At 43.8% G+C, this 16,593-nt stretch overlaps 1 protein-coding gene across 1 annotated transcript; it reads right to left on the bottom strand.

Moving 5' to 3' along the window:
- Positions 1–4,365: 4,365 nt before the first annotated feature.
- On the bottom strand, positions 4,366–16,125 carry aldh16a1 (aldehyde dehydrogenase 16 family, member A1). The gene is made up of 18 exons (XM_071911336.2): positions 15,778–16,125; positions 14,325–14,424; positions 14,095–14,221; positions 13,836–13,993; positions 13,507–13,584; positions 13,217–13,404; positions 12,910–13,068; positions 12,560–12,718; positions 11,727–11,883; positions 11,548–11,623; positions 11,068–11,173; positions 10,793–10,932; positions 9,791–9,961; positions 8,607–8,811; positions 8,305–8,490; positions 7,178–7,303; positions 5,821–6,960; positions 4,366–5,749 (listed from the first exon to the last, which is right to left on the bottom strand). Exons 1-17 carry the CDS (start codon positions 15,862–15,864, stop codon positions 6,787–6,789), a joined length of 2,397 nt encoding a protein of 798 aa, XP_071767437.2. The 5' UTR covers positions 15,865–16,125; the 3' UTR covers positions 4,366–5,749; positions 5,821–6,786.
- Between the last annotated feature and the right edge of the window lie 468 nt (positions 16,126–16,593).

The raw sequence follows: 16,593 nt of genomic DNA, 5'->3' as shown, positions 1-16,593 counted from the left end.
GAAATGGCAGGCGGTTCTCTCTGTATTTATACGCCAAGAGGGACCTTGTGAGAGACACGCGACTGCTGGCGATGTAACCAATCAAGTCACAAGTTTAGCAGGAAATGGGCGGGCTGTTTGGACAAGACGGCCAATCAATGACCTCACATAGCACATGACTCGAGGAGAATTGTGAAATATGATATGGAGCTTCTGTAACCGTGACTCACGGAAATTAAACAGTAACTTTGTTTTATTCAGGCAGTGAATGGTACTTACAATGACAGTGCAGTTTTGCAGGTTGAATAAGGAATTAAACAGAATTACAAAATGTACAATTTTTAGTGTGTAATTTAAATTTACACAGGAATGGGCATGCTGTGAAATCGTCATTGTCCTCCTATTGACAGGCCTACAATTCAGTAGCCTAAGTAATATATATATTTAATCATATGAATTGTTATTTATCTCATATTCAACATATAAAAAGGTCGAAAAACACATAAAAGCAAGTCCTACTTTATATGAAAGTGCAAATGAAAGACATGGTGGAAATGTCTTACCGCCCTCCTGAACATGTGTAGGCTATTTAGATTTAGGAGGCCTTGGAATAAACATTTCTTTTACTGAGTTTAAAATTTTAATTGAGTCCTCCATAAACCTCACCTGTACCTGCAATGGTTAAATTTGAGTGCTTGGAGACATGGACATCTTGGCTTTAATCTTAGTCCTTTTTTTTGCCCCATATTCTTGTAGCCTATTTAATTCTGTCTTAACCTATGTCTTGTTTTTATGTATTTTCTCTAATATGCATTGTAAAAGAGAGGCTCTCATTGGACCACCCTGTATAAATAAAGGTTAATGAATGAATGAATGAATGAATAAATGAATGAATGAAAAGATTATAGAAGCCAAGTTATTCATTGTTCCCCATTGAATTACAACTTTTCTCTATCTCTCTGTCACACACACACACACACTGCACAGAAATAATCTTATTAAAATTATGGTGGAATAAATGAAGAATAACCCAACAAAATACAAAGATACAGACAATAGTTCCAGAGTTCTATGAGGGTTCTAGGTCTAATTCTATGTAAAGTTCTAGATCCTTGACAGTTGTACTGAGTTCTGTTTTTGCCTTGTAGTGTATTGTGCTTGAATAGACTTCCCCATACATTTATTGGGCAGTCTCATGAACTAGGTTAGATATATTATAGTTGACTTTTGGCCTGCCACACCATACAGCCGCCATAAACTAAACTCATTTTACCTCTTAAATACAGCACATGATCTCTTAAAACTGCTGATAAGGTGTTTTCAACCAGGGTGGTTTTTATGGTATTACTCAATACTGCAGTACTGTTGCAAGACTACTGAGTCTGAATAGCCAGTCTCCCACTGGCGGGCCAATGTGCGACTTGTTAGGACCAAGGACCAATGTGTTTATAGCAAAAGTACCGTTTTGTTTCTATGAATCTTATACTACAAAAAGAACGACAAGTCCTTGGTTCGATTCCCACTGGGGTCAGTCTGCACTCTTGCTACTTGTAAGGTGCTTTGGATAAAAAGATCCACATGGTTTATGGGGGAGAATGAGACACATGAATAATGAATGAGCCTTTCATAGTTAGACATATAGTTAGTGAAACTGTAATAAGGAAAACCAGACCTTTATCATTACAGTCTATCCTTAATCCACAACAACGCAGAGTACCTTTGACCAATTAATGAGGTTTGAAAACAGTCTTATCAGATGATGATAGAGTTCCAACCATAAGTCACTGTGGCTATTATTATTCCAGGGTCCTTTTGCAACATTACTGAAAACCACAGTAGTGTTGCAAAACTAGTGAAAGTGAGGAAAGACGCTTTAGGTTGACAGTTGAAAACAACAGAGTTTTTTGGGGGGAATTGGGGGTCCAAGTCTTACTGAGACTACCCATGCTAGAAAATATGATGCACTCACAACACTGTGAGGCTGTCTGGTTTAAAGCATCTACCAAATGGAATATGTTCATCCAGTGTTAGCAGATACTTGTGTGTTTGTTTCAATCTGCTTTGAGAACCAGAGTGAGTGAGGTTCAGCCCATCACGATGATTCAGAAAGTTATACTGTAAGTTGTCAATCACAGCAAATTGTATGTTAATTGACTTTCAAATGGTCTGAGTCACAGAACTTGAATGGATAGAACGGTCATTCCCATTCAAATCAACGTTCCAGGATGGTTGGAGTGGCGGCCATTTTTATGTGAACCGTTGGAGCTTCCGTATAAACTGACTTACAAGTGGCTGAGCTGAGAGGTTTTACAGCAAGAACCAAAGCAGCTTCTCTTTCTCCTTGCTGCCATGGATTGCTAACATGCTAATGTTGACTAGAAGAGCTAGAAGAGCTAGAGAGAGAAGTACAGTCTTTGATAAAGCTACGTTAGCCTCATCGCTAACGTTAGCTTTCAGGTGAGTTTTGACAGTTTGCTAATATACTCATCTGCACAGTTCTCCAGCAAGTGTGACAGACTTTACAGCCTTAATGCCCAGACTTGTGTTGTCACCATAGCAACCAACCCTTACAATTCCATAGTCGCCATTTTATGATGTACTAGCCAATTACCATGACAAACAGTGGAAGGGCCGCTCTATCCATTCAAGTTCTGTGGTCTGAATGTTCTGCTAGTCATTGTTTTGTCCTCTGTGGCAAATCTCACCCATCTGTTCTCCAAGAAGGTTAAAACAAGTTTAGTTTTGGGTTGAGGTTGGGTGCAATTCCCCTCGTTTCCCCTTGCTTATGCCCCTAGAACGGTAGGGGAGAACCTTGCTATTATTGCCTTTGTGAGGTTGTAACAAAATGGCACAACGTGGTGACTTCCAGCCAGGCATGTTCCACTTGTTTGGCCCTGGCAGACCTTTCACCTCCAGGTGACCAGACCCACCGTCTGACCTCTTGAGGACCTGTCAGTCTGGACGGGTGCTGAACAAAGCACTGGTGTATGATGGTGCTTGCAGTGCGCTTCACATGGCTGCTATAGAAGTTTGACTGATAATGTTGCCATGGAAATGAAAGTGAATGAGACAAGTTATAGTGCATACTTATCAGTTGCATTCGAATGACCCTTGGGGTCATTCGAATGCTTTCTGCTGACTGTGAGGAAAAAAAATCAATGTCAGCCAGTCACTGTCATCCACTGCTGTTATGAATGTGAGGATATGATTTTACTTTAACTTCAGGAGTCTGTAAAACCTGGAAATAAAACCAGCCTCACCCTGGCTTAAAGACCTGCTAACCCTAAAAGAACTCCATTTGTTTGGGTTTCAATGGAGAGTTTTAGTGTCCCATGATGGTCTAAATGCTGTTTCAGAGGCTTTTCCAACTAAACAAGAGTAAAATTCTGTGGGGAAGACTCAATCCCTGCAGTGCTTTGGAACTATTTTGCATGAAAATTGCCATATTTAAACATTTTGGCACAAAATTTCACATATCGGCAGCTTCAATCTGAAAGCATCGGTATCGACCTTCAAACAGGTTGGTCTAAAGCCCTAAACTTGTCCCACCAAAGACTTGCCACTATGGTATACCTCCATGTCATGACTTATTTGTTCATATGTTTTAATTTTAACACAGAGGCTTGAACTCAGGTCAGAAATAGTGGACTCCTCACTGTCTCTAGTCCCTCGCTTTAACCGCACAGCCACGACCAATCAGAAGGCTAAGCATCACACGCCCTATCCAAATATTTGAGGGCAAAACAAACACTTGATTCAGTTAATCTTCCAAACTATGTATCCACTCTGCAGGCTGTTGAAGAGTAAATCAAGTACTTCAAATATTTAACAATTCTCAATATAACCAGTGGGCTGTTTATGAAGCAGGGTTATTCAGGGTTACGAACTGTCAAGAAATAACTTCAGGTGTCGTATGGCTGCAAAACACATATAAGAGCCAAACCTTTAATTTGACAAATGATTAAAAAACTCAAAAATTACATGTTTCTCTTTCAAAATGACCTAGGTTACTCCATATTGTAATAACTCCATGGTACTCTTATCCATCTTTTATGCATTAGTTAGAAATTAGACATTTCTGGAAACCCTCCCATGGTTGCTGGCTTCAGAAGCAGATGGCCTTGCTCTCCCAGGGGAGACAACACATCACTCCAAAAAACAAACAAAAAAAGCTTTTAATCGACATGGGAAATTGTTAATGTTCAGCTAAGGACTGTTCCACTGTACACAAGGCATAAACAGGTGACCATGTGAAAATACTTGATATACCTTGCCTTACTTTTTAACTTTTCATCTCTGCTTTAGAAAATAGTGTACACAACATAGAAGAATGTCAGGAAAGACTGCTGATGCTTTATACTGTATGTTCCATAAAACAAGATGACGAAAAGGACTTTTGCACTTTAACAAGATAAAGACAGGACATCACAGCATTACACATGTGGGTTATATGAGGGTAATGCTGCTCAGGACTGTTCCCTTGCACATTCTTTCTCCTATTTACAAAAAGTGAGTCGGCAGTTTAGGCAGTGACCTCCTCTTTACCTTCTTTTTTGCTTTGTCACAAGTCATGCGTTCTTGTACAAAACTCGAGTCAGGGTTTGCCTAAGGATTCTGCTGTGTCATGGTTGTGACTCAGCACTCTACAGTTCCAAGGCCGTCCTGTTTGTTCCTTTATCGCCGGTGGGGGGGGGGGGGAGTCTTGTGGCCGCAGAAACGGCTGACTGGGAGTTTATTGCAGCGCTCTCCTCTCTGGGAACAGTTATGGAAAAGGAACTAGGGAGTGAAAACAGGAACTACCAACTTAAAGTGTTACATGTGCATGACATTTACTGTAAAATATGTCTGATATAACTCAATACAGAGAAAAAAAACCGTAAGAAATATAAAGAGAACAAGAGAGTACAAGTTTATGAACTGATAATCTATTAATTATGGCTTTTCAGACAGTGAGACCCACATTGACATCCTCTAATCACACACATTCAGATTTGAACAGCACATGACATTTGAAGACATGGACTGGATGGCTGTTAAGTTTGGAAACAGAATCTGGGTGCGATCCTAGACTTCATTGGGAATGTTAACGCCTTCTGTATGGGCAAAAAGCTACAGTATCACATTGTACAGTATTGAAGATCTATAGTAGTATGGCAGGATTAAGTTCACACATGATAGACAAACTCTTAATTTTAACTAATTTACTGACAGACGTCCAAGGCAGATGAGGTTTTTATAATTGTACATTGGGAAAAAAAGACTGTTTTGTGGTAGAAAAAAATGCATCTTTACTTCCACGCTACGACAATCAAACAGTACGGGTTTCTACCACGACTCTCTCGTACTTCAAGAAGTCTCATACAAATACCCAAAGTATTGCTTCTGAATACTTTTTGATCCAAGGCTACGTCGACTAAAACTATCTGAGCACAGAAAACGTTGAGTGTGTTCGCCTGCAAACGAAACAATGATGACCTTAGAGCTACGATACTTGTAGACAGCCCAGCAGAGGTCCGATGACCAAGCAGTAAGACGTTGCATAAGGAGGTAGAAAGTCAATGGTCTTGTGAAGGTGAAGACAGCAATAGTGTCTCTCCATGCGTTTGATTCAGAGGCCTAGTTTCCAGACGAATCAAGCCAAGTTGAAAGAGTCCTTCTCCTTTCAGAGGGACATCTGTTCTTGAGTTCAATTTTGCCTCTGACCTGATTGTTTTAGCTTTGACAGTTCTTGGACATATAAGAAAAAGAGCTGTAATATCCTTCAAAAAGACTTCAAGCGTATATACGTTTCTTAAAGGAAAAATCCAACCTATAACACTGGTGGATTTTTCCTTTAATTACAGCCATGAGGGAGAGCAGAGGGTTTTACTGTGTAATGTTTACATTCTTCACCCATCTTTTCTCAGTTATCCCCCTTTCATCCAACATCCAAACCAGATTTCCACATTGATACAAATGCTAATTAAATAGCTCAAGGCGATGGTTACATTAGATCCTGTGTATTGGTAAATGTATTGCCGATTTAAAAGGAAAATCCAACAGTTTTATGAACAGGAACAAGAGAGCCGAGATTGTTTCAGTTTCGGTCAACAAGAAGCAAATCCTAGAGCTGCAAATATTGACATAACCTTTTGAATAGGAGGATTAGCATGTCTAAATTCTGTTTTAAGGTGGATATTCACTTTTTAAATATCAGTGAGCATTTTTTATACTGTGTCACTTGGGGGAAAAAATCCTCCAAAGCCCATCCCATACACTGGCAGCGGTGGTAACATGTGACCTTAATGAAAGCAGTAAGTATTTTTAAGATTTTGGCAAACATCCCGCCAAATCCTCTGTCTGCCTGTCTGTCTCTTTTAAGTGCGTTACGTAAGTTTTTTTATTCAAAAATTCAAAAAAAGGAATGACCCTTGATAGCCTCTGCATCCCTAACCCCCCAAAATAAATCCTCCAATATATTTAATCTCTTGTTTTCTCGTTCTCTCTCTCCCTCTCTCGCTCATAACCTCTCTGTCGCCAAATCCCTGACGTCTGGCTATTTTCTTTCCTTCCTTCCCTCCCTCCCTTCCTCCCAAAGTCTCACATCTACACTACTCTTTCCCCCCGATGCACTTTTGTAATTCTGGCAAAGACAGACGGAGCCATATTGTTTACACCGGGGTAAGAAATTAACTTTCAGATCAGATCAAGAGGGCAGTTTTTGCGCCCTCCAAAGATTAAGGTTGAAACGGTGGATGTCTGTCACTCTTTCCCCTACCTCCATCTCTCTATCTCTCTCCATCTCCCCCCTCCTCTCCCTCTCTCTCTCTAGGCGGTAGGGATCCAGACGCTCTTCCACTGGACGGCGTTCCTCCACATCTCTTCCAGGAGGGCGGGACGAGGGCGAGTCCAGTCCGTCCCTCCGTCCTTCCCCTCCTTCTGGCAGTGCAGCCACAGGGTCTTCAGAGGGCCGGCGCAGGTGTACTGCAGGTACTGACAGCCCTAAGGGAGGAGAGAGAGTAGAAGAGATGAAAGGTAAAGTAATAGAAGAGAGAAAATGATAATAATGTGTGGTGTGCTGTGTGCGATTCATTTTTCTGCCCCACGATACGTATTGTCACATTTTCGTATCACGATATATTGAATTTCCATATATCGCCCAATCCCTAATAAAAACGGATTTATTTACATGTGTGCATGTACTGTCCTTTGTCTTTACCTCAGCGCTGCCCCAGTACCAGATGGCCTTGATGACGCTGTGATTGGCCAGAGCCCCCGTCAGCTGATCTCTACTTCCTGTAACGATGTTTACCAAGCCTGCGGGCAGGTCGGAAGACTGGAGCACCTAGAGAAGAAGAAGAGGAGGAGGGATCAGACAGATAAAATCAATGTTTATAGACGCTAACTCATGCATGCACACAGGCAGGTACACACATGCTCATACACATACAGTATATATCACATACAAAGTCAGGCAGTGAGGCAAACAGATAAACACACAGATACATATAGTATATTTACACAAACACACACACAATCATTTCATGGTGAAAAAACTGGTGACTTCTAAAAACTTTGTCATTTTAACACTAATTTAAATATAGATAATTTACTTTAGGAGTTTTTCAGGCCTTTTATAGACCTGTGGATACCCTGAATCTTCTCTGCTCTAGTGTGAATTTTACCAATCTCTAAAATTCAAATTCTCTTTTGTGTGCCCCTCCTCCACAGGGAGGTCAGAGGTCAGAGGTCAGATACAGAGCAGCAGCCCTAGAGCTGGTAGGGAATTCACTGTCTTGCTCAAGGACACTTCAGCAGGCAGATGCTTGAGCTTGAACCTGGATACCCTGGTTGAAGCTACGCCACCCTTGCTGCTCAATAAGTTTAACATCCTGCAGTGTGTGTTCACCCAACAGTGGGGCTGGGTATCGGTACTCGATACCTTTAAGGTATCGACCGAAATAACCCAGTACCAAGTAGTATCGAAACTTCTCCAGTTAAACGATACCTGCATTCGATACTTTTTGTACACAGATCTAGAAAAAAATGACTATTTGTATGGTTTTGCTCGCAGCCAATCACCACAAGCGTTCTTCGATTTAATGTGACGTGTGATTGGACCACTACCGCAGCAGCTACAACCCATACAGTCTGTGGTGGTGAAGTCGAGCGCGGTGTATGTGACGGAGTTGGCAGTTCAGCGTGCTGAGATGCCACCAAAACGTAAAAAAAAGGTATCGAATGAAATACTCTATTGGTATCAGTATCACTTTAAGGGTACTGGTATTGGTACTGGTATCGTCATTTTTTAAACGATACCCAGCCCTACCCAACAGTCGCCCCCACCTGGATAAACGCCAAGGCCGGCAGCGGGTACTTCTGACTGGGCACCATGATGACGGCGTTGCCCATGGCGACGGTCACCCCGAGCAGCGTAACCATGGAGAGGAGGGGCCTGTCGTCGGGGAGGACAAGCCCCACCACTCCCAGAGCTTCGGGGAGGGAGAGGGCCGAGCCGGACTGGGGGACGGGCTGACGGAGGGGGAGAGAACAAGGAAGTAAAAGTAAGGAATTAGGAGATAGTAATATTCTACGCACAAATTTCTAAACTTCAAATTGACATCATATAAACACAAAAAATGCCTCACCGGTGCTCCTCCGTGGACTTTGTCGCAGCAAGCCGCCCAATCGCTGAGCCTGGCGACGCTAAGCTCCACCTCTTTGTCGGCTTCTTCCAATGAGAGGCCGGTCTGGGCGTTGATCGACGCGGCCATGTCCCGCCTCTTCGCCTCCAAGCCCTTGGCCAGGGAGTAGAGCGACTGAGCGCGTGCAGACGGGCTTTTTTTCATCCAGCTAGAAGAGCGAAAGAGTGTCAAGAGAAGACGAGGATTATGGACAAGCTTTGCTACAGACACCGACAACAGTGATCATCTGTGCGTTTACATTCTTAAGCTCATTTCCTGGTTATAGTGTAATTCAAGATAAATTGTTTATGTGTAGCTCTCATATCCTGCTTTGGGAAATCCCTGTATACATGGAGATTCTGAATAAACCTTGTATAATTCAATGGCTTGAACCCGAGTATTAGTGAGCATGCACATGTTCTCAGTGGTTCACACTGCAGCGACATGGGAAAGCTGTGTACTTTGTGATTCCAGTGTAATCACATTATGAAATGGTAATGAGACATGTTGCAGTGGTCCATCTTCAACATGGCCAGAGCAAGAGTCTTTGTTTGTATACTCTCCTGTGTGTACGGCTGATAACGGCCTAGACAACTGTAGACGACTGTGTGTGTGTGTGTGTGTGTGTGTTCCTTGTGAGCTAATTTGTGTCTTTATTGTCAGCTCACAAAGTCAAGTTGGACTTTGATTGTTGATAAAATGAAAGCCCAAGTGTTGCAAAATACTTTTTACCCCTTGTCTGGATACTGTGTATGCATGCACTTGTACTTCTACCCTTGTGAGAGCCTCATTTTTCCACAAGAATAGAGGAAAGCCTAAAATCATCCCATTTGCGAGGCCAAATCTCACTTCTAAAAGGGTTTGTTTTGGCACAGGGGATAGGCTTAAAGTAAAGTTTAGGGTAAAAAATATGTTTTGTTGAAGTTATGGGTTTGAGTGTTGGGCTTAGGTGTTAAAGCGTAACTCCGGCCATTTCCCCATCATATCAATTGATTCTGACCAAAATCTCATCAATGGCTTCACTATAAAGCTACTTGTGTCCTTATGTTTGTGTTTTCAGGTTGGACTTTGATAGCCCTTTCCACTGTGCTGCAAACATGCTTTTGTGTGTGTGTGTGTGTGTCTATTTGTCCAGCAGCAGCTCTCACCCAGGCTGGACTTTGGCAGCAGCCTCCACTGCGTTGCGGACGTCCTTCCTGCCTCCGTCTGGGCAGTAGGCCAGCACGCCGTCGCCCCCTGGTGGCCGCACAGCCACGCTGCAGCCGGACTCTGACTTGCACGTCTTGCCTCCTACAAACTGCTGGTAGGACTTAGGGGCACTGAGGAGAGGAGGAGAGAGGAGGAGGGGGGAGAGGAGGAGAGAGAGGAGGAGGGGGCAGGTTGACAAATACATACAGAGAGGAAGAAGTCAAGAGAGGTAGGGACAGACAGAGAGGCAGAGAAAGGAGAGAGACAGAAAGAGAGAGAGTGATGAATAGGGATTAAATTGACTAAGTTTACCTCAGAGTTCACCGATAGATGTCAGTTTTCATGCGGATTATAAACCCATTAGAAGCATAGACAAACTTTTCTTACAATACAATCATGAGACTAACATCAGAAAATCACATTCAGTCTAATATCTTATCATAAACCAGTGATTCTCAACCTTTTTCATATCAAGGAGCCCTAATTTAGTCCACATTAGGGCCACGGACCCCCATTTGATGAGATTTTGTCTCTCGGACCCAAAATATTTTTATTGTTCGATAGGATTTTGTCCAGAATTCCATGACTATCTTTATTGTAGGTAGAGAGATAACAGAGAAACTATGATCAAAACAGTCATTCTTCTACATTCTCTAATTGTGTTGACTTTTATAAATTAAATAATGGTGAAGTTTAACAAATTCATCAATTTGCTGGGGACCCCCTGGAACCCCCTCAAGGACCCCTGGTGGTCCCCGCACCCCACGTTGAGAACCACTGTCATAAAATATACAGCTGCCCCATAAATGTTTATCACACGGCATTTATTATATCATGCTCTGATTATAATAATCACCATGCACTCATAATGTGCTTATTATGTGCTTATGATGCTTTATAATGCCTTATGATCTTGCATTACATATGCATATAGATGCATACACACATACACACACACACACCTGGCAGGGTCAGACCCATCAGGGATGATAGCTGGGGATGCTGCTGTTCCAAACTTGGCGTAGTCCAGAGAGGCGGAGGAGGAGCGAGGAAGAGGAGGAGAGGAGGAGGAGGAGGAGGGGCGCAGGAACTGGTACAGACCCTGGTAGAGAGCAGAGAGGAGGTTATCGTTTTCCTGCTTCTCCTCCTTAATTAAGTTATCCTGATTCTTTTGCACTATGCTACCAGTACTGCACTGTAACCTGCTTACTGTAGGAGAAAACAGTGAAAAGCTTACCTCCTGTCCTCCATCGGTGCAGGTGCCGCTGTCTTTGTGACCAGACACAGGCAGACAGGGGTCAGAGACGGAGTGGGAATTCACCCACACTGAGCCTACAGACAGACTGGGGAGAGAAGAAGAACATAGGGATATAAGTGGAGAGAAAAAGAGGGTTGGGAGAGGGTGACAGGAAAGGAGAGAAGGATAGGAGGAGTCAGACACAGAATAGAATTTCATCAGAAAGAAAGAGGGAGAAATTAAAAGAGAAGAGTGAAAGGAAGAAGTTGCTAAAAGGGGAGGGGGGGTTTCAAGAGAAAGAAAGAGTGATTTGGAGGAAGACAGAGGAGGAGGAGGGGATAAACAGAGGGAAAACAAAGAAAGGTACATGGAGAGAAAGCTGAAAGATGAATGAGAAACTGTGAGAAGAAGAGGAAAGAAAGGGAATGGGGAGGAGAAGAAGAAATGTAGAAGAGGAGGGTAAGAAAGAGGTTGGTGTACCTCTTTGCGGTCTCCAGAGCCAGGGTGAGGTCTTCAGTCCAGATGGAGGCTGCCTGGCCGTGCGGACTGTGGTTTCCTGCGGAGAACGGACCATTTGGTGTCTTAGCATTTTGCGATCATGCAAGCATCCAATCATAGCTACGCACACACATGCACATCCATAAAAGATGCTTCCTTACCCAGAGCCACGGCCTCTGTGTTGCTTCTGAAGGACATGAGAGGCAGCAGTGGTCCAGGAGGGGGGGTGAACACACACGCAGAGGAGGGGGCTGCCCCACACAGCACCGTGGGGGGGTACTGGGCACCGGAGGGGGGGGCGGTGCATGGCTGAACCAACTGAAGAGAGAGAGACAACGGCAGACTATGGAAATTTGACAGCTGCCAATGGAAATTTTTGTTTCACATTTGTTTTGAGTGCTGCGGTGTACAAAGCTGGTGTTCTCAAACTCTGACTTCGGCATTTCTCATCTATATGTAAAATATAAAAACACTTTATTTATGCTTTATTTTATGCTGTCAAAAAGTGAAAGGATGCTAGTGAGCTACAATGACCACACTTATTGCTCAAGTCAGTCCTCCTTCAAGTCACGTGTGTGTGCAGATGTCCTTTACTCCTCTATTCAGTCTATTCAAATAATAATGGACTTAACGTTGGTTTTTCTCCATTTGTCTGTGTACATATCTAAGTGGGTTAGCTCTTGGCTGCATTATTGACATTTAATTTAGCAAGCTTAGTATCTAAACTAAGCTAAACTAAGCTAATGAGGCTAGCATTGCTAACTAACTACTGCAACATCAGTTTACTATTCTACTCCCATTTGATTACAGCTAATTACAAATAGGTTACACTCCTCAACACCAAGTCATCATCATTCCCACACAGTAAGCTGCCAAACTGTGGGAAAGCACTGTATACTGTGATACTATCATGAATTAGTGCTGTTGTATTTTAGCTATCATGTTGGTCTTCTAATACTGTCAGTGCAACACTTCTCAAAGTTGTGTGACTGACCGTGGCCCCCTGCTGCTGAGCCTCCTGTACTGCAGCGTCCACCTGGGCCCTGTCTCCATCGCTGGCCAGAGCCACGCACTTCATCCCCGCCATGCGCAGCCTGAGACGGGACACCACGGCGTCCAACACACTCTCCTGCACGCACAGCACCCACTGGACCTGAGGGGAGAGGAAGACAAAAAGAAGACCTTTAAAAGAACTGTCCTGTCTTGTGACTTTTAGCTTGTTCTGTATCCTGTTTGTTACAAGTGACTTCTAAGCAGAAAGCATCTTTGAGTACTTGAAGGCACCGTTAGGGTCTGAAGGAATTTTTTTTTTTCATAATGCTGGATGAGTTTTGCCTGACTGACCTCTTTCTTCTTCTTGAAGGCCGTCTCGATCGCTCCGTCGACGGCGCTGTCGATGTCGGCCGACTCGAAGATGATGAAGGGACACGTGGCGCCGACAGAGGGAGAGAGAGAGACGGGGACGCCCATCCCCGCTGTGGCCTTACACAGCATCCCTCCATCCTGAGAGAGAGAGAGAGAGAGAGAGAGAGAGAGAGAGAGAGAGAGAGTGAGAGAGAGAGAGTGAACGTAGCTGAGATTAGATTTTTTTTCCGATAAAAAAAATAAATAAAATAACACAAGAGTAATCATAAGAGTAACACATACACACCTGCTTATTGCCACTGTAGGTGACGCAGCTGATGCTGGGGTGCTGGGCCACTTTGGCACCCAGAGACACATCGCTTCCCGTTAGAACGTTGAGGGCCCCGGTGGGAAGTCCCGCCTCCATAAAGAGCTGGGCCAATAGGAGAGCTGGAGGGGCGGTGCTCAGCCCGGGGACGACGACCACAGAGTTGCCTAGAAGGCGGGAAAAGATTTTATTTGACTGTTGTTTTCTATTATGACTCATATTTCTGGACTGTGTGTGTGTGTGTGTGTATGTGTGTGTGTGTGTGTTACCCATGGCTAGCGCTGGCAGGACTTTGTGCATAAGGGAATAGAGAGAGCAGTCATCGGAGACGACTACTGCCACCACACCTGGAAAACACAGAAAAAGCTTCGTCAACATAGAGTACGAAACACACACATTTCTTTGTACACACACACACACATAACACAGAAGACTGACAACAACAAAGAGACATATACACACATTACCCTCTTACACCTACATACTCTTCGATCATTACCCTACAATCCTCCCTCTGATCCTCCCCAAACCCTCACCGACCCACCAGAACACACACACACACACACACACACACACACACACACACACGCCCCCTCACCCAGCGGAGTCCAGTCGGCGATGAGAGTGTCTCTGAGCTGGGCCCAGCCGCCATAGTACTGCGCCAGTCGGACCAGGGAGGCGGGGGAGCAGGGCGCCTGGCACAGCTCGCACACCTCCGACACACACTGCCCGTGCTGCCCCAGAACGCTCACCCACCTGGGAACGACACGGCAGATTTTTACTCATTCATTCCCCCCTCGGAGGTCAATAAAGTTCCCAGCGTCTCGTCCGGTAAATAACGGTGTGTTTTGCTGTACCTGAGCAGCACTTTGGCCCTCTGATAGCAGGACAGGCCGCTCCAGGCCTTGAAGCCACCGACGGCGGAGGAGGCACACTGGGAAATATCGTTCTCCGCAGCGCACACTGTACTACACACACTGCCGCCTGGAGAGGGAGGGGTGAGGAACACGCACGTGATCAGTTTCAGCACATTATTTTATTTAAACAAGCACAAAATCACTGTTCTCTAAATACAAGCCGCTTTTACCGTTAGCATCAGCCAGGGAGCGAGTCTGTCTGTCTGCCGGACGGACGAACTTGCCATCGATGAACAGACCCAGAGACCGGGAGTGGTGGTCCAGCCAGGCCTGATGGAGGAGGGTAACAAATGATATATTGAGGAGGTAGAGAAAGGGAAAGTCAAGAGTCTTGAAGAGAGAGAGGATGAAGTAGCTCCAGAGAACAGGAATATCAGCCCTCTTGAAAGAGGAAAGCTCTGTCTGACAGTGACTGAATGGGCTTGTGATGCTTTAAGCAACTTTATATCTAGAGCTTTATGCCTTGATCATTGTTTTACTGCTGTTTTGTTTGTGCTATTGTACTTTTCAATGTTTTTTTTAATTATGTGCATGACTGTACAGTGTGCTTGAGTATCATGAAGGGCACCTGAAATAAAATGTATTATTATTATTTGTAGAAGTAGCAGCAGTAATAGTAGCAGTAATAGTAGTAGTAGTAGTAGTAGCAGTAGTAGTAGATGACATAATGTAATGTAGTAGTAGTAGTAGTAGTAACTGTACTACTTCAACAGCTCAATTCACACCATAAAAACAATTTTCGATTTCTGTATCAGTATTTCAGCATTTGGAAGGAATGCACTGATGTATTATTGATATCAGAGCAAGGAAGTCTAGCATGCATTCAATTTCTATTCAAGCTGCACTATTTAAGCCTATTACCTGCCTGAACCATGCAAACTCTGACATGCAGATTTGACACTGTACATGAACATAGGATTTGCTATCCAGACCTATGGCAACATTTGATTGGCCAGGAAGAATGCCACCTCGGTTGAACAGTAACCAATAAAGGGACGATAGACAGTGTGTGTCAACTATTGACAGAAAGAAGACCAAGGTACAGGTTCTTTTTAACACTGACCTTCCCCTCACCAAGATTGTCTCTTGTTGGCAGAACAGGCCAAACTCATGCAGCTGTAGTTTACTGATATTCATGAGGAAGAAGACAGAGACGGACTACTGAGCTGAAAGATGTCTGTGCTGTGCTTGTAAAGGCTTTCCAAACACTGACAAGTGACAGTAACTAACTGAACTGTGACCTAAAGCCCCATGGCGACCAGTGAGCAGTACAGTGAACTTTACACTGTAACAGTACTACTGCACTTCTAGCTCTCCAGCACAAAAGTAACACTTACCTAACTACTGTACTGTCGGTCACATGTATGCCTTGTGAGTTACAGTCCACTAATGGACTTCACATGGTGGGTTGAAATAATCACTTTATCTCTGGTATGCAGTAAAACATGCTGTGGTAGAAAGGTATTTGATCATTTTTAACGATATCTGACAGTGGACTTAATTTCATTCTCGAAAAAAAAAAACATCAACCACTCAGTCCATTGCCTGAATCAGATTAAAGGCTATTAATGACCCTTTCATCTTTCCCCCTGCTGTAAGGCTAACATAAAATGATAACTTTACCTGTGCAGTGGCAGTGCTAGAAGTAGTTGGTCCGTACTCCATGCTTTGAAAAATATCGTGTACTGTCTTGGTAGTGCTACCAGCCATAATAGTTACAAGTTAGTGAGGAAGCAAATCTCCCTAACGCTACAGCACGACAGCTACAAATATGTATCCGTTCCTGGTTGCCAGTTATGTTTATCTAGGGAGAAAATCTTCACTTAAATGGGAAGAAATGCTAACAGGAGGCGATTCGGGTCCCACTCCACGTCGAGTGCAACGTGCTTTACTCATGTCACGTCTCGGTTTATACAACCTCCTTGGTTTCTCCCACCCTCCCCTAAACAGGCTAGTCTTCACTAGCTAACTAGCCGCTATGCTAACTTGGTCCGTAGATTTGAACGTAGAGCTACCTTGAACCAGCAAGTATCCAGGCGAAACGAGAGGTTTCACCCCTGCCTACTTCCGTCTTCGTTAGACCCCCTCTGTTTTGGCTGGGAGTAAATGAGAGTGTCTTACATTAAGCCTGGTAGGCTGGCAGAAGGCTTATTAGATTGAGTCAAACAGTGTGATGTTTAATGTCTTACTGAGCTCCTGAGAGCATTGCTAGACCAAGACATATATTTAAATTGCTAATCAAAAATAACTGCGGTACGCATATGCGAGACGATTTCCCGCCCCTACGCTGTTCCTTTCTAGCGGGGTTTCGCCTGGAATGGGATGCCACTATCTTGATACACTAGTATCTTTGCTTGTGCAAAGTTTCCACACGGAGAGATTTTGTGACTGGACCTTAACAGCGAGTGCGCATGCGTCCTACACACAAGGAAGTGCGGA

The sequence above is a fragment of the Centroberyx gerrardi genome, chromosome 7, assembly GCF_048128805.1.
Source record: "Centroberyx gerrardi isolate f3 chromosome 7, fCenGer3.hap1.cur.20231027, whole genome shotgun sequence".
In the NCBI taxonomy this organism is placed as follows: Eukaryota; Metazoa; Chordata; class Actinopteri; order Beryciformes; family Berycidae; genus Centroberyx; species Centroberyx gerrardi.
The sequence above is the reverse complement of the archived record's forward strand: the minus strand, read 5'-3'. Positions and strand labels throughout refer to the sequence as shown.

Coding starts and splice junctions, on each gene's coding strand:
- aldh16a1 (XM_071911336.2), bottom strand. CDS start 15,864: ATGGCTGGTAGCACTACCAAGACAGTACACGATATTTTTCAAAGCATG. Junction 13,585..13,835: donor CGCCGACTGGACTCCGCTGG/GTGAGGGGGCGT, acceptor TGTGTTTTCCAG/GTGTGGTGGCAGTAGTCGTC. Junction 6,961..7,177: donor GGTACTGGGGCAGCGCTGAG/GTAAAGACAAAG, acceptor CTCCTCCCTTAG/GGCTGTCAGTACCTGCAGTA.